General features: G+C 45.9%; 1 protein-coding gene across 1 annotated transcript; it reads left to right on the forward strand.

Moving 5' to 3' along the window:
• Positions 1-2,820: 2,820 nt before the first annotated feature.
• On the forward strand, positions 2,821-8,148 carry Sertad2 (SERTA domain containing 2). The gene is given in 5 exon segments (XM_015479603.2): positions 2,821-2,841; positions 2,843-2,908; positions 2,910-3,113; positions 3,115-3,189; positions 3,191-8,148. Coding segments are annotated over 5 exon segments (945 nt in total). The 3' UTR covers positions 3,770-8,148.
• The last annotated feature ends 13,949 nt before the right edge of the window (positions 8,149-22,097 follow it).

Genomic DNA, 22,097 nt, shown 5'->3' on the forward strand with positions numbered 1-22,097 from the left:
AGGACAGTGCTTCTCCAGACTTTTCTGTAGTGATGGACCATCTTGCTTTTTCCTCTCAATCCTTCATGGACTTTAGTAAAACAAAATAAAAATAACTACTTGAAAAGTGAAGTAAAAACAGAAAGATGTAAAAGGTAAAAGCTCCTGTTTTAAAATTAGATGTGCAAACATACAATTACTTTGTTAAGTTTACTGTAAAAGTTTATAAATAAAACTATATCTCTACTTACCTCATTGCAAACTGATGACAGTGCGTATGGGTCCCCTCTGTGGGCCACACTTTGACAAACACTGTTTTATTTACTTTTTTTTTTTTTATTTTTAATATTTTTATTTTTTAGTTATCGGCGGACACAACATCTTTGTTTGTATGTGGTGCTGAGGATCGAACCCGGGCCGCACGCATGCCAAGTGAGCGCACTACCGCTTGAGCCACATCCCCAGCCCCATGACAAACACTGTTTTAGATGGTGCATGTGTGTATTTGTGTACTTACATATATATTTAAGTGTACTGGCCTGATAACATTATAATGTAACATGGATCCGATAGTAACTTTATGTGTGAATTAAATGCACCCAGAAGCTCTTTGGCAAAAGTGAGGTGTTGTTGTTGTTGTTTTTAAACAAGTATTTAAATGTTCAAATTGTAAGGGTATACAAATACACAAATAGTATAATTGTGAATACAACTATGTGTTTCAAAACTCAGATGTCTGGTAACACTTTTTTTTTTTTTTTTAATTTTTGCATCCTGGGGATCGAATCCAGGGCCCCATATATGCTAGGCAAGCACTCTACCACTAAGCTATATCCCCAACCTGGTAACAGTTCTGATATATAAAGTAGAAACTGTTGTGCAAAGTGAGATGAAACCACCTCCACTCTGATTCACCCTCAAAATTTAAATGAGCACAGATACTTTAGATAGGAAATGGCTTATGCAAAGCAGATACACAAATGAGACTTTTAGCACTGAATGATAGGAACTCTGTCATATGAATATAGATAAGCCAGTTCTTACTATTGTACCTTCCTTGTCTCAGAGAACAGTTAATTACAGGATGGATCTTTGGTCTTTTTGGTCCTAGTGATTGACAGCCATTTTGTTAATGCTTACAGAATGAGGGGAAATCTTTTGTACAAGTATCTTCACATTCTTTGTAAGCATTAACAGATCTCAAGCTGATACTGATGTTGATAGGTTGCAGTTGTCATTATCTCCTGGTGACTGGGGCATTGGAAGTCAGTCGCCACACTTGGGATTGTGTGCCAGGCACTGTCTCCTGTATGTGTGCCTCAGGGGACAGCATGGCCATCTTTTAAGCAAGTATTGGAAAGAAGTTTTGTGAAGTGTCAGTATCCCATTAGCCTTATTCCTTTAGGATGAGACTTGGAATTCAAGACGCTGATGAGTTGTAGGAGGAGAAGGCCTCTTGGAGACCAGCCTTTGCTCTCATGGGGCTCCACGCAGGGCCTGGCAGAGTGCCTGAGACAGCGTAGAGGTGGAGTGAGCTAGAACTAGGCAACTTCAGCCAGCTGTGAAGCAGTTCAGTAAAAGGTAAGTAACGAATAGAAGAAAAACTAGGTACCTACAAAATAGTTGCCTGGATATGACGCTCACAGATGTCATGTTCAGAAAGGATTCACAGGGTCCAGGTGTGAGTGCCGTGCACCAAGAGAAGGAACACGCCAGGGTCTGGCTTAGTTAGACCAGGCATCCGGGTCCAGACAACAGAGGGATGACTTCCTTGATTGAATGGTTGGAAGTGAGATCTGAGGCACAGGCTGCTGGATTTGAGATGGTTCTCTGATGGTGGAGGCTGTGAAAAGAGGTAATGACAGCGTGACCACAGAGTTGGAAGGGTCACTGTGTAGAAGGCAACAACCAACTGAAGACCAGGACTCAGAAAGGAGTTTTAAAATTCAACCCATTATCAAATTGCAAGGCCTAACACGGGGACCTTGTTCATTTGAAGTACATATGTATCTGTAGAATCACAGTAGGTATTTCCTTATGAAATGTCTCAAGTATCCAAACAGCAGTACCTATAATCAGAGCAGATTATTTTAAAATTAATGCAGTTGCATTCAGACATGACCTTGTGCAGTGAAACTGAGCCAAGGAGAAACTTGGATTCTCCACTTGATTCTAGAGTGAAAAGCAGCGGCCGCTCCGTCTCTGTGGTCATTTAACACAGGCCAAGTGTTTCACCACATGTCACCCAACAGGCAGGAAGGCTCTGATGCATAATGAGGAAGGAAAAGGCATTTTGAAAGCACACACAGTTCTACCAAAATTGTACACCTTCCTCCTTGTCTAACTTTTTTTTTTTTTTTTAATCATTCAAGATGCGTTGAAGCTGTAATTTATGACACCTATATCTGTTTAGGTCATAGCGTTGTAAGTGTTTTCTTGAGCTTTAAAAATAAATCCATTTGGGGAAGGGAAATTGAACCTGCATGATAATGTTAGGCATGTGAACGCAAGCACATGAGCTGAGAAAGTCAAAATCACAGTTTCCATGGTAACTTCTAACTTGTCTGTGTCGTACACATTTCTCAAGAAATACATTCGCCAGACTACCTAGTGATAAAAACCGCTCTGCAGGCATATGAGGGTAGATTTCCCAGTTTTCTCTCTTTCTGAAAGGTCTTCCCCCAATTAATCCATCTGCTCTTCTAAATCACCCAGGCAAGAAACTAAAGTCCAAGTTCTGACGTCTAAGTCAGCACCTTTTTTTTTTTTTTTTTTTCAGGTGGAGATTCAGCCTTTGTGTGATTCTATGCCATTTTCCTGCCTTTCTCCTTTGCAGATTATATGTTGGGTAAAGGAGGAAAATCGGAAGTTTGATGAGCATGAAGATGGGCTGGAAGGCAAAATCGTGTCTCCCTCTGACGGTCCATCCAAAGGTGTCTTACACCTTACAGCGCCAGACTATCTTCAACATTTCCCTTATGAAACTCTATAACCACAGGCCCCTGACAGAGCCCAGCTTGCAAAAGACCGTTTTAATTAACAACATGTTGAGGCGGATCCAGGAGGAACTCAAGCAGGAAGGCAGCCTGAGGCCCGGCTTCACCCCCTCCTCCCAGCCCAGCGACTCCCTGAGCCGACAGCTACCGAGCAGGCCCGCCTGCCTTCAGCCACCTCGCACCCCCTCCCACCCTTCCCTGCGACCTCGGAACGCACTACACCCCTGGAGGCCTGCCTCACCCCGGCCTCCCTGCTGGAGGACGACGATGACACTTTTTGCACTTCGCAGGCTGTGCAGCCCGCAGCTCCTACCAGACTCTCCCCTCCAGCCCTCCCGCAGGAGAAGGACAGCTTCTCCTCTGCCTTGGACGAGATCGAGGAGCTCTGTCCCACATCTACCTCCACAGAGGCCACCGTGGCAGCGACTGACAGCTTGAAAGGGACCTCCAGTGAGTCCAGCATCCAGAAATCCGAGGGGCCCCAGGAGGGCCGCACGGATGACTCAAAACTGATGGACTCTCTGCCTGGGAATTTTGAAATAACAACGTCCACGGGTTTCCTGACAGACTTGACCCTGGACGACATCCTGTTTGCTGACATTGACACATCCATGTATGATTTTGACCCCTGCACATCTGCGTCGGGGGCAGCCTCAAAAATGGCCCCTGTGTCGGCCGATGACCTCCTCAAGACTCTGGCTCCTTATAGCAGTCAGCCCGTCACCCCGAGTCAGCCTTTCAAAATGGACCTCACAGAACTGGACCACATCATGGAGGTGCTCGTTGGGTCCTAAGACCCGGGGAGTCCGCCACCTGACCCCACCGCCACGCCCGCCCAGACACTGCGAGCGTCTCCCCACAACCCTGACAATTCTCCGCACTGTGCATGCACCCTTGCCTGCCTTTTTCAGAGAAAAAAAGAAAATTTTACAAAAGGATCACACTAGTTTTTGCTTTGAGCAGAGTTGGAGTGCCTTCATCCAAGTATGACCACTTTTAATATGCTTTTTTTGAGTGGTTCCTCAGAGACCTACTACCCTGGTATAGGAAAGAGTCCATTTGAAGACAATGTTGCTAATGTTGAATGGCAAACAAACAGTTCGAGTGAAGCACAAGGATTAAGTTGGAAAAGCTGTAAATTGCATGTGCATATTTGTCTATTTTTTCTATAAGTTTTAATGCAAGAGGTAAAAAAGAAAAAATATATATATATATATATATTATTTAGATAATCTCAGTACCTTTCCTGGCATTTTCGCCCTGTATAGGTTGACCCGGCAAATCAGCCTTTTTAGAGGCATTAAGTACTCCTCGTAAGTGTTGCATTTACATGGCTGTTTAGAAAACTGCTGCCCAAATTTATTTTATATTTTTGTACAGATTCTGCAGTTTATGATATTGTTTTTCTAAAAACAAATGCTGTTTATACATATGAGATAGCTATTTTGATAGGATTTGCTCACATAGTTCCTGCAAACTTCAGATGTACAAGTTGCACTTGTACTTTTATAGAGTTGTAATGTTTTATATGTGTATGGTGCAAGAGAAAATTGGATCAAATCAATCTGCAGTTGATGTCCCCAAATGCAAACAGACACACACACACACACACACACACACACACAGCGCTTTAAGAAAGGGCCAGGTGATATCACACCCAAATTTCACAAGCACCATCCCTCTGGCACAAACACCCGCCAGTACTGTGACTTCCAAAGCCAGAGCCGCATCTGCTCATCAAACTTGCATTAAGCAATTGGCGGGAGGTGGCCATGGAACTCGGGGTTGGAGTGATGGTTCTCCTTAGCTTCCTCTGTGGGGGGACGGCTATCATCTTACTTAAGAGTGTATTTATGCCAAGTTTGCGCTTTTAATTGTTTTTATTTTTATTTTTTTAATGAAAACCCAAATCTTTCCCTTTTTGGCGTAATTTTTATGATGAACCAGAAATTTTACATACAAACAAAATTTTATGAAAAGCAACCAACCTCTTCATGGAGCTGAGCCCTATTGCAATGCTCAGGGCTCATAAAGAAGAAATTCTTTCCAGAAGGCATCCATCATGTTGCTAAATTGTCTTTTCCAGCGTCCCTTCCCTAGAGCTTTTGTTCCCTCTGTTGCTAAGAGCTGGAAATGGCATCCTCATGATCACCACAGTGAGCTCGGCTCGCTCGCCTCGCCTCTGCTGGCCGGGATGCACTCTTCCTCCAACATCCGCGACTCTTGAAGCTGGAGTTCCTCACCTCGCATCACGCATCTGGTCTCGTTGCTTTCTTAAATCAACTGCTAATTTAACCACACTTTACAAGGCTGTTTCACCCAAATACACAGACAGGAATTTCTATGCATGTTTCCCCCTCCTCCCCTACGCCCCCCACCCCCAGGAGACCCTTAAGAAGTAGCTTTTTATTCCTAGTGGTGTACATTTAATTTTAAAACATTTGCAATGTATCATGCTTGTTGCCGAGATTGTTTGTGGCCTTTCTGTTTCAGTTTTCTCTTTCTTCCAATGGTACTTTAGCTGTTGAGTGCAGGTTACAACCTATATTGTTATGCAGGTGGCTTCTTTAGGAATAACTTTTATATTTATTTAAAAATTTTTAAATTATGGGATTTTGTTTTGTTGTTATTGTTGTTGTCGTCTGTTGTTGGTCATTTGTCAATATTCAGTCACCAATTCTGCTCACTTCTTGCCATGGATAAAATTGGGTCTCTCTGGCCAATTAAAAAAGTCAACTTGAGAAAATGGCACTTTAAACAAGCCATAGATAGTTTTATTTTTATAATGCACATGGCAAAGCAAATACGTTTGTGATGAAGGACCTGCTCATCTAAGCAAGAGATTCGGGTATGATACGATTAAATCTTTTCTGCATTCTAATTTTCTTTTTTTTCCCCACTCGAATGTGTCTTTAAAGGCTAATTATCAACTCAGTAGAGCAATGAGAAACTGATCAAATTGCAACTCGTTCTCCTACAAGCAACCTCCACGCAAACACCTCTTACTGCTGCACATGTGTCATTTCCTTTGATATAGGACCAGGGACCATATAATTAAGGTTAGAGTTGTTATCGATGCTTCCAGTGTCGCCGAGCTTCCCTTTCTTGTAAGGAGACGGGCCTGCACAGGCTGCATGCATTGTACAACTGGAGGACCCTGCAAACTGGCCACGTGCTGCACACATCTACATACATACATGCACACAATAGTGTTGATTATTCTGAACAATAACAGGGTAAAGCAGTTGATTTGCCATTGTTAAAAACTGATTTACAGTAACTTAGAACAACTGTACTTTCGTTGGATTACCAAACCGTGTGTTTAAACAAATCCCATATGTTGGGCAACAGTTCAAATAAGCACAGAGAAGCGCTGCCCAAACTTGGTTCTCTGACTCTGGTGTATTTGTAAGGCTGGGCTTCAAAATCAAAACAAAAACCCCCAGCGATAGCAGGCAAGTGCTTTTTAACTCTGAAACCCTTGCCATAAACTCTTGATGCTCACGGTCTGACAGAGATGTTCATGGGAAACCAATGGCCCATTTTCAGAAAGAGTGAAGCCTTCAAGAGTTCAAAGTGTCTTTGTGTCCTATTTTTACCAAGCCATGTCCCAACAGAGAGGAGTAGGAGCTGGAGTGGGATCTCCACATCTCAGTTCCAGTGCAGGATGTGCTTCCAAATGCCTCTTGGCAGCAGTTCCTTCCCCTTTAAGAATGGCATCCAGAACCAGGCAGGCAACTTGAGGTACCTTTAATGAGAAAGATGGGCTGGGTGGGGCTGGGGCTGGGAGAGGACAATTATTGACAGTGATGTGCAATGAAGTGACAAGATGAGAGCAGAATCATAAGAGCTTTGAATTTGAAGTGATTTTTTTCCCATAAGTTATTTATTCCTTTTTTTTTTTCTGTGTAAATATATTTATTTTTCTGTGGAGCTCTAACAACATCTGGATGGTAATGTGCAGAATGTATGGTAGGAATGTATTCTCTTGTAGGAATGTAAATCTGTATTAAAAGGGGGTCCAAGCCAGACCCCCATGGGTCTTCTCATCAGACACACAGTCCACATCCACTTTTACTGTCTCTTCTAATATGGGTCTATTTGAAATATGCAAAAGGTATGGATGAGGAATGTTTTAATACCTCCAAATTTTTAAGAAAATCAAGCATCAAAGGGTTGATATTTTTAAAAGTTTTCTTAGTAGCACTTTCTCTTGATGACAGAAAGGGGCAACCACACGGGCACCCACATTCATACCAAAGGGTGAGAAATGGCCAGAGCCTCCTACCACCCCTGAGTGTCTTTATCAATTGAACTTTTTATCGCCATAGCCCCTTGGAGTGCCCCCAACCACCCTGAGGTCAATCAAGGAAAATTTCTTAACTAAATAAGCTCCAAAGAGCCAAAGTATCAACTTACGGATCATTTTTAAAGCTTAAATTTATTAACCACCTTTGTGGTAAACAAATGAATTATGAATACCGCAGGGGCAGCCTTCTTAAGTGACAGATGTTAAAAAAAAAAAAAAAAAGACTCTGTGCAGCGATTGTTATTCTACTCTCTCTGAATTTTCTTAATTTCAAAACTTTGCTGTTACAAATTGGACCTTTATACCGTTTTCTGAAAAGATTGAAAAGAGCATATTTAACCTGTCCTGACTGTAAATGGTTAACTCCTGTAATTGCCCCACACATGGTGGGGGCAGCAAGGTGTTCCTGTCCTGCTTTATGTACAATTGTTCTCAATGCTTCCAAGAATGAGTCTAAATGGTTCTTGAAAATTAGCCAGGATCAAATGCTATTGCAGACAAAGCCAATAAAAAAATTTTGGACTTCTTTTGGGGATAATAAGTTTGGAAGAGAAGTGCAGTCCACATGTACAAACAACCAAGATTTTGAAAAAGATGTACATAGTGACATGTTTGGTGCATGGGTTTTGAGGAAGGCTTTTTTTTTTTTTTTTTTGTCAAAAAGGAGGTGTGACCTTTCCCCACAGACCTGAGAGCTGTGCCTTTTCTATGCAATATTACAGACGTCACATCGGAACCCAGAGGGCTGTGTTCAATGTAGGTTCGGGCTGTAATCTAAACAATTGGACAGATTAAATGTACATGGAAATGAGCAGTCTTACTTTTGTAGTTTTATATTATACAATAAACAGTTAAAAGATGGGAGATTCGTGTTTGCAGTTATTTTGATGATTTTTGTGGGGTGGGGGTGGAGGGATTGCTGGGAATGGGTTTCCCATGTGCTAGGCAAGCCCTCTACCCATTTGCCTAGCACAGGACCATTCGTTCCCCTTAACCCAGGGTCTTGTCCACAGAGATTCTGCCAGGATTGGTGCTCTCTGTCCTCCTGAGCCACTTTGGTCTCCAGAACCACCACCTTTCCTGGTTCTCTCCAGACATCGTTTTTTCCAGGGTTTAGCCCATGACCAGCTCTCCAAGCCTGTACCCTGCCCACTGCCGGCTTTCCTGAGGCTATCTCACCCACTCGGGAGTCTCAAAACTAGTTGCCAGTTCCTGCCTCGCTCCTGAGCTCTGGACATCAATGTCAAATGCTAGAATTTTTCATCTCACAATGTGTCTTAAAATCGGCCTCTTTTCCCCGGAGGCCAAGCCTGCAGTCCTCACCCTGTTCCCTGGCTCCACATGTGAGGCGTGGGGCCCAATCCTAGCCTCTTGGTCCCTCTGCTGCCTTCTTGCCAGTCCTCCTCTGCCCCCCACCGATGCACCTGCTTCCTAACTGGTCTCCTCCAGGCTTGCCTCTCTAGCATCTCTGACGCTGAAGGTGACGTGCCAGAACACCAGCGGTGATTGCTGCCCATTCTCCTGGAGCTCCCGATGATAACAGCCTCCCGATGATAACCCTCCCGCCAACTTCCAGGGGCTGCCTGGGCCACCTTGGACGGAGTCATGGGATCCAGCTTACCTTGTCCAGGCCATTCTGGGCTACTAGATCAGCTGGATAGGAGAGAGCTGGAAATTAAATGTAAAATAATGGAGAGGTGGGGTGGGGGTGAGTCATGGGTGAATTGTGTCCTCCAAAGAAGATAGATCCAGTACCTCCAAATGTGACTTTAATTTGACAATAGGATCTTTGCAGAAATAAATGATTTAGCATGAGGTTGTTAGTGTGGACCCTAATCTAATACGAGTGTCCTTGGGAAACAGACACATAGGGAGAAGGCCTTCTGAGGATACAGGCAGAGGTTATAGAGTGTGTCTGCAAGTCAAGGCACACAAAGATGACCAGCAAACCCCCGAGAACTAGGAAAAAGGCATGGGACAAATTCTCCCTACAGCCCCCAAGGAGCCCACCCTGCTAACACCTTGCTCTTGGACTAATAGCTTCCAGAAAAGGGAGTTTCTTTTTTTTTTTTTTAAGAGAGAGAGAGAATTTTTAATATTTATTTTTTAGTTTTCGGTGAACACAACATCTTTGTATGTGGTGCTGAGGATCGAACCTGGGCTGCCCACATGCCAGGCGAGCGCGCTACCGCTTGAGCCACATCCCCAGCCCAGAAAAGTGAGTTTCTATTGTGGACATCACCCAGTTTGGGGTTCTGTTTATGGTACCAGGGATTGAACCCAGGGGTGTTTTACCACTGAGGTAGATCCCCAGTCCTTTTTTATTTTGAGACAGGGTCTCACTGAGAACTTTCGATCCTCCTGCCTCAGCCTCCCAATTCACGGGGATTACAGGCATGCACCACTGCGCCTGGCTCGGGTCCTTTGTTATGGCAGCCCTTGCAAACTAATACAGGGGCAGAAGAGCAGAGTGAGTCCTTTTGAGATGCCCAGTGGAGACACGAGGCAATTGAAATCCAGGGTTCATTGCTCAGTTGTGTGGTATGTATCTGTAATTAAGAGCATTTGCTATTCATTAATGATATAACTATGGGAAGTCATTCAACCTCTGTACTTTCAGGGACAAGAAAATGTCATATCTCCTAAAGTGCTTTGAAAATGTTGACCGTACAATAAAAATGCAAGTTATGAATGTTACCTCTCTCCTCTCTTGCCTACAACTGTGCCTGGCACGTAGCCGGCACAAATGTTTTGTTGAATTAAAGGAGGGAGAGAAATCCTGTGATTCGCTCTTCCTTATGGAATGAGAGAAGCACAGTGCTCAGCAGCATCACTGTCTGTCGAAGGGTCTTCTCCCCGCCTGCCTTGGGTGGGCCCCACTCCCAGCACACAGCTGCACCGTGCCTGTGACCTTGTCTTCTCCTTCTGCCTGTAGAATGCCCATCATTTAAAAGTCAAACTCAAATGCCTGTCCATGAAGTCACCTCTGCAACCCTGCAGTCAAAACCTGCCTCTCTCCTGGGCTCCTCCAGGGCTCTGGGCCCCTGCACATGCACTTGCTGCTCCTGTGGTGCCTTAAGGTTAGCATTGCACCATGGGTTTCCTCAGCTGCCCTCCGAGATTCTTGAAGATCAGCGACCCTATGGTTTTCATCTTTGCCAGGGGTCAGCACACTACAGCCAGTCGTCCAGGTCCTGCCCACTGCCTGTTATTGTTAAAAAAGTGACCCTAGGCCTGGCCCCATGGCTCACGCCTGAAATCCCAACGGCTTGGGAGGCTGACGCAGGAGGATCGCAAGTTCAAAGCCAGCCTCAGCAAAAGCAAGGTGCTTAGCAATTCAGTGAAATCCTGTCTCTGAATAAAACACAATAAAAGGGCTGGGGATGTGGTTCAGTGTTCAAGTGCCCCGGAGTTCAATCCCTGGTTCCAAAAAAAAAAAAAAGGTGATTCTAGAACATGGTCGTGCTCCCTTATCTGTAACTAGCCTATGGCCATTGTCACACCATGATGGCAGAGTTGCAGTTGAGACCACCCTGTGGCCCTCATAGCCAAAAGATTTGCATTTCGGTCCTTTACAGAATGCATTTACCAAACCCTAATATTTGCAGCACACAGAACAGTGCCTGACCAATGATGGGACAGGGTCACACACCTCTGGAGAAAGGAATACAGCGCCTGGTGGGGGGAGGGGTCCAAGGTCACTGAGTACTGGAGGTGGGGGGTTCGAGGGCCTGAGGAGGCAGAGCAGTCAGGAGAGCCACACAAGAGTAGACATCTTCAGAGAGGTCAGGACTGATGAGAAGAGAAGCCTTAGATATGGATGCCCTGCTCAAAGAGCCAATTTCAATACATGTGAAAACTGAGCCCCAGAGAGGGAAGCGATCATGGTCTAAAGAAAAACAGTTTATAGCATTGAGGTTCCAGTTTTGGCTTTGCAACCATGACCACGTGAGTTTGAATCCTGGCTCCATCATTGACAACCTGTAATGTCGGGCACATTCCTGAACCTCTGTACCTTGCTTTTGCATTTATAAAATGAACTGAATAATTGAGCTTATCTCGTGGAATGCTGAGGATTAAATGAGTTGATGAATTTAAACCACTTAGAGTAGTTCTAGTACATTAAAAAAAAAATAAAATTATAAGAAGTCCACAAATGTTGGCTGTAGCTAACATCAGTGGCCAAAATCCATGTCATTCTCAGGGTTGTGTGGGGTGGACCCTAAGCAAAATCTGGGGTGACTTCAATGCTGAAAGCATGTTTGATAGGGGACACTGTGACTCCCAGATACCATGTTTGTTCATGGGGTCAGCTATTTTCTTTCAGAAAACACTGCTGCAGGCATCCGTGGCCATCTGTGAGTCCGTACTCCCTACTGCCTCCTCCATCTTTCAAGATTCTTTTGTTCCTCTCAGAAAGTAATCTTGGACTGAATCAGAAATAAGAGTCCCCAGGGTCACCATTTACTGAGTGCTCACATGTGCCTGACACTGCTAAGTGCTGGTGTGCATGATTTTGTGAACCCTCCTACCCCCAACTCCCCCGAGGTTCTTCTTACCACCCCTGCTTTACAGAGAGGTTAAGCAGCTTCCCAAAGATCGGAGAGCCAGCAAGTGGCAGAGCTGGTATCATGGCCTGGGTCTCTCTCTTATAACCCCTTCAGGACACCATTGTCTTCTGCTTGAGGCTGAGCAGGGTGAGAGGGCAGGAGACTATGTTCTAATGTGAGGAACCCTGCATAGTCATCCCACCTCTCCTCTTCATGGGGCTCCGTGGATCCCTGGTAGCACACTAGCAGCATTGTCCTGAGGAACAAGAGAAGAAAGGTGTCCAGGTGGGGCCAGCCGTGAAACAGGAATTGAGATCTTTTTTCAGGACAGAGTACCCTAGGTTCTCTTGTCCTGGCTCTGTGTGACCTTGGGCCAGTCTCTTCCCCTCTTGGGGTCTCAGGGGCAAAAAGAAGGAGGCAGGACATACGTGATCCTCCCTGGCTGGCCTTTAGAATCACAGGAAGTGGGGCTCACTAGCATCTCTGGGCATGGGGTGCCAGCCTCAAAGATTTTGTAAAAGCTCTTGGGAGGAGAACTGCTGGACTAAGGTGCCAGCCCTTGAGGCATCTGGGATGGTGTGGCCTTGTGCACGACAGGGGAAGCACACAGGCTGGCTTTGTCCCTGGAGCTGGGAACCCCCTCTGCAGAAGGCTGTCCCCCCACCCCCCACCCCGCAGGGCGGCCAAGCTGCCAGCTGCTAGCAAGGCCTATTGTTCAACAGTGACAAGAAATGGCTGCGGGAGCACAGGCCGGAGAAAGGCTGGAGGCAGGGGGAGGGGTGGGCGGGCTGGAAATCGGCTCCCAGCCCCGGCTCCCCTGGGGGCCGGCCTGTGCGCCTGAGAGGAGTCGGAGACAAACCCCCCTCCAGCGGTCTGTCCCCTCCCTCCTTAGGGTCTCCTGGACTGGGCGAGTTTGTGGGCGGAAGTGTGTGGCGCTGTGTTTGTGTCTTAGTGGAGGAGTCAGGCTGCCTGTGGAGAAGGATTGATGGTCACTCATGTCCCAGCGGAGTGACCGAAGGCAGTGCCAGGTGGCTGAGTGCTTTGAAACCGATTTCCAAGTCCACAGGGCCCATGCTCTTGCTGCGGCTGGAGAGGGCCCAGTGACGGTGACGACCCTTGACGTGGGGATTCGGCTTGATGTAGGAAGCATTTCTTGAACACTCAGGGTTCTGGTTTTGGTTTTCAGTTCTTGTGATGATCCTGGACGGTGGCTGAGCAGCCTGGGTGAGCTGGGGTGCAGAGGGGCGTAGGCCCCACTGGTAAGGGACTAGAAGGATGCATGCAGTTCGACCTTGGGTCCCTGTCCTTTGTCACACTCCAGTGATTTAACCCTTGTGGCTTAAAGAAGCTGACTGGGGGCTTGGTGCTGCGGAGAGCAGGATCTCAGCTGGCCTCCAGCAGACCAGACGTTCGTTCGCTCAGAGCTCTGTCATAGGGACTCCATGGGAACTGATCTCCCCTTTCTGTCCCTGGGAACCCCTCTCCCTGAATCCCAAACACACACAGCCATAACTCAAGAGGGCAGGAGAGTCTCAGCTCTGGGGCAACCACTGCCCTCCCCATGGAACCCTCCCAGAGGAAGTTTGGCACTGGCTGGGTAACCCAGATTTGAGACAAATCCGGGTCCCTCTTCACCACATTGCTGTCCCTAAGCCTTGCTGGTGCAGAACAACCCCGCCCCATCCCTTGGTCTCTCAGTCAGTCCCTCCCTGCCTCCCTCCTGTATTACTGCTGAAAAGTGAGCTCTGCTGTCCCTGGGCAGCTGGGTCAGCCTAGGGATGTCTGATGCCAGCGACCTCTGAGCCCTCTTGAGCTCAGAGTTTTTAGGGTCTGGTGTGCTGAGTTCTAGCTCCTGGGCTTCCAGGCAGGCCTGCGGGGTGCTGGGCAACTCCAGGACTTGGTTAATTGAAGTCAAGGGATCTGAGTCACCCACCCTTCAGGCCCCCGGGGGGTACGGGGTTTAAGGGGGACCTGAGGCTGCCCCCTGAGTACCTGGCTCCCCGCCCCCCAGAGCTGCCCAGCCCCCTGCTATGGGGTCTTTTGAGGTAGTGGTTTCTCTGTTTCCAGGTGGGCCTGAGCACTCTGAGCATGCGCAGTTAGCTTGCAGGTGTGGTGCGAGAGTGGGACTGTATGGCTCTGCTTTGCACCTCGCTGATACGCTGCCCAGCTGCCCAGGGCCCAGGCTACATTGTGGGTCATTGTGGAGATGCCACCAAGCAGAAAGCTTAGACATATCCCTCACTGGTTTGCAGCTGGCTCAGAGAGTAATGAGAGGCCAGGAATACTTTCTGGTCCCCAGTTCCTAATTGTCTGCATCCCAGGTCTGCCTGGCTCTTCAAAATGGCCCTGGGGAATAACAGGCCAATCAAGAGATCTTTGGAAGAGAGAAGGGCTCACCACCACCTAGAGCAGTCATTGCTGGTCATAAGAAGCCAGAGGACAGAAAAGGACCCATGTGATGGGTCTTGCTGGTGGCAACAAGAAGATGGGCTGGGCCACCACACAGTAGGGAGCCCTTGTGATGTGTGAGCTCCTTGTGGTGCTGGGGATTGAACCCAGGGCCTTGTGCTTGCAAGGCAAGCACCCTACCAACTGAGCTATATCCCCAGCCCAGCGTGGGTTCTTCCATTGAATGAAGCTTACAGGCTCATCCTCCAGTGCTCCCACCCCACACCAAAATCCTCAGAGTCACTCTTGACTATCCCCTTTTCTGTTCACATCCATTCTCAACAGACCCCCAACCTCCCTGCTACCAGCAGACTCCCCCACACACACAGGATTATCACAACAGCCTCTACCTGGTCTACTGGCCCCCACCCTTGTTTGGATACTGCATACTCAACAGAGCACCCAGAGTGATCCTTTGGAAATAAACGAGGGTGCTGGGTGTGGTGGTGCTCACCTGTAATCCCAGCCATGGTGGAGGCTGAGGCCACAAGTTCAAGGCCAGCCTTAGCAATTTAGTGAAGCCCTAAGCAACTTAGAGAGACCCTGTCTCAAAAAATAAAAAAGGGCTGGGGTTGTAGCTCAGTGAACCCAAGTACCCCTGGATTCAATTCCCAGTACTAGAAAAAGAAGAAGGAAGGAAGGAAGGAAGGAAGGAAGGAAGGAAGGAAGGAAGGAAAGAAGGGAGGGAGGGAGGGAGGGAAGGGAAGGGAAGGAGGACGGACAAAGACACAAAGAGATATAAATAAAAAAATAAATGAGTTCTGTGCTTCTCTATAGGAGCACCTGGGGATCCTGAGAACATGCAGATTCTCACTCACTTAGTTGGGGGGGCCTGGGACTTTATTTCTAGCAAGTTCCCAAGTCATACTGATCCATGGAAACCACTGAGAAGCCAAAAGCTAACATTATGTTTCTCCTGTGCTCCAAGGATCCTTCTGTGTTTCTGCCTGCCTGCCTGCCTTCCTCTATCCTTCGCTCTCTTTCTTTCTTCTTTCTTTTCTTCTCTTTCTTTTTTCCAGTGCTGGAGATCAAACCCAGGGCCTGGTACATGCTGGACAAGCCTCACCATTCTCCACTGAGCCACACCCCAGTCCTGGCCTGGTTTGTTTGGACTAAAACCCACAGTTCTCCTGATGGATTTTGTAGCCACCCCACACCTCCCCGCAGTCCCACTCACTTGGTTCCAGCTCCAACTGTCTCCAGTTCCTCGAGCGAACCTAGCAGAGTCCTCCTCTGGGCTTCATGCAGCCTGTTCCCTCTGCCTGGCTCACTCCTCCCTCCTGCCTGCTCTGCCCACCACCCAGTGCCTCTGGCTCACAGGCCCCTGTCCTGCTTGCCTTTTCTTCATAGCACTTGCTGTTTTCTCATAGCACACCTCAGGGTTGATTTGATCATTTCCTCTCCCTCATGGAATTGTACAGTCTGGGAGGACTGGGGGGGGGGGAAGGGGGGAGGGTAGAGGAGTGTACAGTGTCTGCCTGCTGGGACTCCAGGCCAGAGCAAATCCCCCACAGAAGGACAGAGGACAGGGCTGAGGGGCAGGACAATCATGGTAGATGCTTCTTTTTTTTTTTTTTTTAATATTTTATTTTTTAGTTGTAGTTGGACACAATACCTTTATTTTATTTATTTCTTTTTATGTGGTGCTGAGGATCAAACCCAGGGCTTCCCACATGCTAGGCAAGCGCTCTGCCGCTGAGCCCCAACCCCAGTCCTGGTAGATGTTTCTTGACCTCTTTTTATGTCTGCCCTGGGCTAAGTGTTGTCCATGGATTATCTCATTTAATCTTCACTACAGCAAGGCAGGCCCTGTAATTGCCACCCATTGGAGGTTGGCCTCCTGCTCTGCTTGCTACCCCGTACCTCACGAGAGTCTCCCTCTCTCCCTGGGCCAGTGACCTGACTTCCTTATCCAATCCTATCTTGTCCCAGAGCCAACATTTGGCAACCTACAAGAAGGAGAAGCTTCTAACCCTGTATCCCTTCAGACCAAAGGAGCAGGCCCTGTCCCTGGGTCATGGAATAATCCAGCCCCTGCAACCAGGGACACTGTGAAGATTGAGAGGGCTCACCTGGAGGGAGAAAGCCTGAAGACACCATCCCAGGTGAGAGAATTAATGGGCATAATGACAGCGGGCTGGTCTTGTGAAAGATGTCCCCTTTACCACCCTACCCCACACGGCGTCCACCCCCTGCCTCCAGAGCTACTCCTCCATGTCTCCCTGTCTCCATGATGTGGCCTGTTGGCAACTAGTGTGGAGGGAGAGGGGCTGCCAGGCCCTGACCTGAAAGAAAGGGGAGTGGACACCAATGTTTTAAACATTATTAAAATTTTTTTTTTACAATAGATTTTATTTATCCAGAGCATTCTTAGGTTTACAAAAAAATCTCAAAAAAAAAAATGTACAGAGTGGAGCTGGTAATGTAGCTCAGTGGTAGAGTGCATTCTATCTCACACACACACACACACACATATGCACACAAGGGTTCCCGTGTATGTGTCCTCTCCCTCCCCCCTCAGGGTTCCCCTATTACTAATATTTTGCATCCGTGTGTTACAATTTGTGACTGTTGATGAGCCAATAGTGATATATAATTATTAACCAAAGTTCACTGTTCGTACCAGAACTCACTGTTGGTGTGGTACATTCTGTGCATTTTAACAAATTTAATGGCATGTGACCACCATTATTATATCATATGGAATAGTGTTACTACCCTGAAAATTCCCTGTTCCACCTGTTCATTCCTCACCTCTCCACCAGAATCCTGGCAACTATGGACGTTTTTACTATCTCCATGGTTTTGCCTTTTACAGAATGTCATATACAGTAGTTGAAAGCATATACAGCATGAGGCCTTTTCAGACTTAGCAATACTTGTTTAAGGTTCCTCTATGTTTTTTCATAGTTTGATAGCTTTTGAGTCCTGAATAATATATATATATATATATATATTTTTTTTTTCCTTTTTCTTTTTTGGTACTGGGCACTGAACACAGCACTTAACCACTGAGACATATCCCCAGCCCCTTTTATTTTATTTTTTTGAGACAGTCTTGCTAAGTTGCTTAGGGCCTCGCTAAATTGCTGAGGTTGGCTTTAAACTGGTGATTCTCCTGCCTCAGCCTCCCCAGTCACTATGATTACAGGTGTGTGCCATGGTGCCCCCCTAATTTGCAATATCTCAATGTAATATTTTGTTGATTATGTTGAGCAGAATTTTATATATTTGCTGATCATCTATATGCCTTTGGTGAGGTGTTTTTTCAAATCTTTGCCCATTTTTAAAACTGGATTGTCAGTTTTCTTTCTTTTTAATATTTCTTTAGTTGTAGTTGGACACAATACCTTTATTTTATTTTTGTATTTATATGTGATGCTGAGGATCGAACCCAGCACTGCACACATGCTAGGTGAGCGCTATACTGCTGATCTACAACTGCAGCGCCATCAATTTTCTTATTGAAGTGTTCTTTGTGTATTTTCAAAACCAGTCTTTTTGCAAGTACGTATTTTGTAAAGATTCCTCCCCATTCTGTGGCTTGTATTTTCATTCTCTTAACAATTTTATTTTTCAGAGCAGAATTTTTTTAAAAATTTTATTGATGTCCATCTTAGTTTTTCTTAGTTTCTCACTTTTGGTGTTCTATCAAAAAAGTCATTCCCACATCCAAGATTGCCTAGATTTTCTCCTATGTCAACTTCTATGAGAAGATGTTGTTTGCATTTACATTTGTAAATTCTGCATTTTACATTTGTAAATTTGTAGTTCTGCATTTTACACTTAGGTTTATGATACATTTCAAGTTAATTTTTTGTTTCTTCTTCTTTTTGGCATTTTTCGTATTTGTTTTTTTTTATGGTACTGGGGATTGCATGCTGAGTACATGCTATAATGCTGAGCTATACTCCCAAAGCCTAGATTCATTTAAATTTTTTTTTTCATTAAATACAGCTTTATTAAATTCATTTGTATATGAATCCATATCATATAATTTGTTTCAGCAGCATTTGATGAAAAGACTATTCCTTTTTATTGAACTGCTTTTTGCTGTTTTATCAAACACTTGTTAAACTGTATTTGTGTGTGTCCATTTCTGGGCTATCTATTGCTCAAAATCAAAAATTACAGGGCTGGGGATGTGGTTCCATGGTAGAGCACTTGCCTGACATACCTGAGGTCCTAGATTCAATCCTCAGTACTACAAAAAGAAAAAAAAAATACAGCAAATTTTGTTTAAAGATCTTAATTGGTTTTATTTGCAAATCTTAAATCAGGCAACATTTTATTCCATGAAATAAATAAGCATTCCAATGAGATGAGTAGAAGAGATTGGATTTATAAGGCTGGGCACGGTGGCGCGAGGCTGAGGCAGAAGGATAGCTATTTCAAAGCCAGCCTCAGCAACAGCAAGGCACTAAGCAACTCAGTGAGACTCTGTGTCTAAAATACAGAATAGTGCTGGGGATGTGGCTCAGTGGTCGAGTGCCCCTGAGTTCAATCCCTGGTATCCAAAAGAAAAAAAAAGAGAGAGAGAGAGAGAGAGAGAGAGAGAGATTGGTTTTATAGACAGAGAAGGGTTGAAGAAAGGAGAAATAAATAATTTAAAAAGCAGACTGGTCATTTCAAAGTTACTTTTACTTTTCCTTGTAAGTTAGAGACTGAGATACAAAACAATAAAAAATAGCTGATTAGTTAAGTTCAGGTTACAAAAAAAAAGCAAAATGAACTTCATTATCATGCTGATTAAAACTGTCCTGGGAAACTTGGCTATCACCTCTCTCACTGCTTTTCTCAGAAGATAAGAACTTAGTTTTGGGGGCTGGGATTTTAGCTCAGTGGTAGCGTGCTTGCCTGCCATGTACAGGCACAGGGTTCGATCCTCAGTACCACATAAAAATATATAAATAAAATAAAAGTATTGTGTCCATCTGCAACTAAAAAAAATTTTTTTATAAGTTATAAGGCAGTAAATTCTTATTTTTATTTTTATTTTTTTTTAAAAAAGGAACTTGGCTCTGGTGGAACTCTAATGTGAGTGATTCCATTTTGACTTTTAGTCTGATCTATTAGAGCCTAGTGCAGGACCTTAGTCCAAACCAACAGCCTCCTCAAATTTTTATTTAACAGTGTTCTGGTCTACTTATCTATCCGTGTATCTGTTTTTCAATACCATGCTGCCTTGATCACCGTAACTTTATACAGTGAAATGGGGAGAGGCAGTCCAACCAACTTTGTTTTTCTCAATTTCAACATGTATTTAGCTATCCTGGGTCTTTGCTTCTCCACATAAACTTTAGAATCAGTTTGCTAATATCTTACACAATAGCATGCTGGGATTTTGATTGTGATGATTGTCTTGAATCTCTAGATTGAGTTTAAAAGAATTGATGTCAGAGCAATAGTGAGTCTTCCTAACCATGAATATGGACTATCTCTGTTTACTTAGATCTTTGCTTTCATTCTTCCGTGATTTGCAGTTTTCCTCAAATTAGATTTTGCATGTGTTTTGTTAAATTTATTTCTTATTTTGGGGTGCTAATGTAAATAGTTGTGTCTTTAATTTCTAGTTCCAAAAACATTCAAAACTTCAACATTCTAAACATGAATCAGGTTACCTCCTGGTTCCCCTACCTCATTTTCCCCACTAACCTTCAAGTGTCATCTCCCTCCCTTGCCAGACCTCCCCTCCAACCTCAGCTTTCCCGGGTTCTCCCTCCCACAGAGCCATCATCGCACAAGCCTTTCTGACCTGGGACCACCCCTCCAAGCTCCATCCTGCCACAGAAACTTTGCACCTGCTACCCCTCGTTTTCTGTTATTGTGAACCCTCTCCTACTTCTATTTTTATAAACCAAAGACAGTTAAATATCAGTGATAATATAAGGTTCTTCTCCTCAATATGTCTCACTCCTTGTAATCCTCCAAGTCTCAGCTTATGTGCCAACTTCTCAGAGTGAACTTTTCTGGCCCCCTCATCCCCATCTAGGCACATCACTGTTTTATATTCTCCAGCCTTTATCACCATCAGAAGTCATCTCATGTATTCATATGTTTCCTGGTCTCTTACCTTCTTTCCCTCTTCTGGCATTCAGGAGTACTTCTGAACAGTAGAGACCTTGTCTTAGTGAGCAAGTCCCCTAGAGACTAGATAGGCTGTGGACCCTATTTGGTCCACCCTAAGGGAGGGGAAGTACGCACACCCACCTCAAAATCATCTTATGCCATATTATCAGCTAGATCTCTGGTTCGGGAGGGAGCCTGATTCACCTGACTTAGAACCACAGGGAAACATGACATTTCTGCCCCTAAGGGTTGAGGACCAAATTAATAATCTTCACAATCATGTGGTTGGAAGCAGAGGGAACGGGGTGAGAAGCAGCTCTGCTCTGGCAGCACCCATTTGTTTCTCCAGCTACCACTTTGTTCAGTCTATCCCACACTCAGCAACAGAATGGCTTTCCTTACATCACCAGCTCTCTCCTGCCCCATTGACAGCTCCCGGAGTCCCCGCAAAGGATGGCCTTCTTCCCTCTCTCCCTGACCAAATCCTGCCCATCTGGAGCTCAGATTTAGCTAGAGACATTCTCCGAGTCCACCTACAATACAAGTTCCTGGGCTTCTCCTATTGGGTGCCCAGATTAATTTGCTCAACTCACAGGGTTTCTTTGAGGACTACTGAACCCTGTTTCAGAGCTTAGGTTTGGCAGGATGGGGATGGAGTGCAGAGACTGAGTGCCGCTTTGGCTGGTGTGTATGACTTGTAGGAAGGGGAAGGAGAGGAGCCTGAGGGGCCTCCCACCTGGAAAGGTCCTTTGGGGGCAACATCTCCTCCATGATAGGGGCCACAACCCCCAGAGTACATAAGCTCAGGGAGGTCAGGTGTAATGCCCTCGAGGGGGGATCCACGTAGTAGTTCCCCCTCCCCTGCCTCCCCTCCCTTCTCCGAAGTGTGGAGCCAGCTGGTTTGACTCAAGTGGCAGGAAAAATGCCCCCCCTCCCCAAGCTGCTGCACATCTGTGCCCAGACAAAGCCAGCTATTAATCCAAGCCTTTGTGTGAGTGTTTGGGTGTTGAATTCCACTTGGATCTGCCGGCTTTTGGAAGGGGAGATTGGAGGGGATTTAGCAAGGACAAAAGGAACCCACTGAGTGGAATGGTGGGGCAGGGAAGCAGGGAAGCTAAGAAACCCAAGTGCATTCGCTCCCAGCCTGGTCAGGCCTTCTGGGAGCCAGCTTCAGCCAGAGATGAGCGGCACCCGGATTCCCAGGGTCTGAGTCACAAAAAGGGGGCACTTCCCAGAAAATAAAAAACCCACCAGTTCCACTGGCCTGACAGGGGTCTGCCTTTTACTCCAGCTGCTGCTCAGGGGGGCAGAGGCCCTGCTAGGACCTAGGCACTGCTCCTTTCAGACTTGGAAGCTCATTGCTCAGACAAGTCAAAGGGTGGGAGTCAGGAAGAGAGAGAAGAAGCCCCCAACCCCAGGGACCATGTCTAGACCAGGGAGCGGGTGCCAAAGCCACCAGGAGTCCCCAGCTGAGATAACAGCACTAAGGTGAGGGCCTGAACAAGAACGGAGGGCCAGGATGGAGTTGTCCAGGTCTCGGTCTCTGGTGGAAGCTCAGTATTCAGGGAATACCATCTACGCAAGTCCTAACTGGCCCAAGCATCAAACACGCAGAGTAACCCAGGATGGGGTTACACTGTGTATGTGTTGTGTAAGTGTGCACACGTGTGCAAATGTGAGCGTGTATTATAAGGGAAGGCAGTTCTGTGGAGAAGACCTGCATCCTGGGAAAGTGTTACTTGATTA

This window comes from Marmota marmota, unplaced genomic scaffold (assembly GCF_001458135.2).
Source record: "Marmota marmota marmota unplaced genomic scaffold, marMar, whole genome shotgun sequence".
Taxonomy (NCBI): Eukaryota; Metazoa; Chordata; class Mammalia; order Rodentia; family Sciuridae; genus Marmota; species Marmota marmota.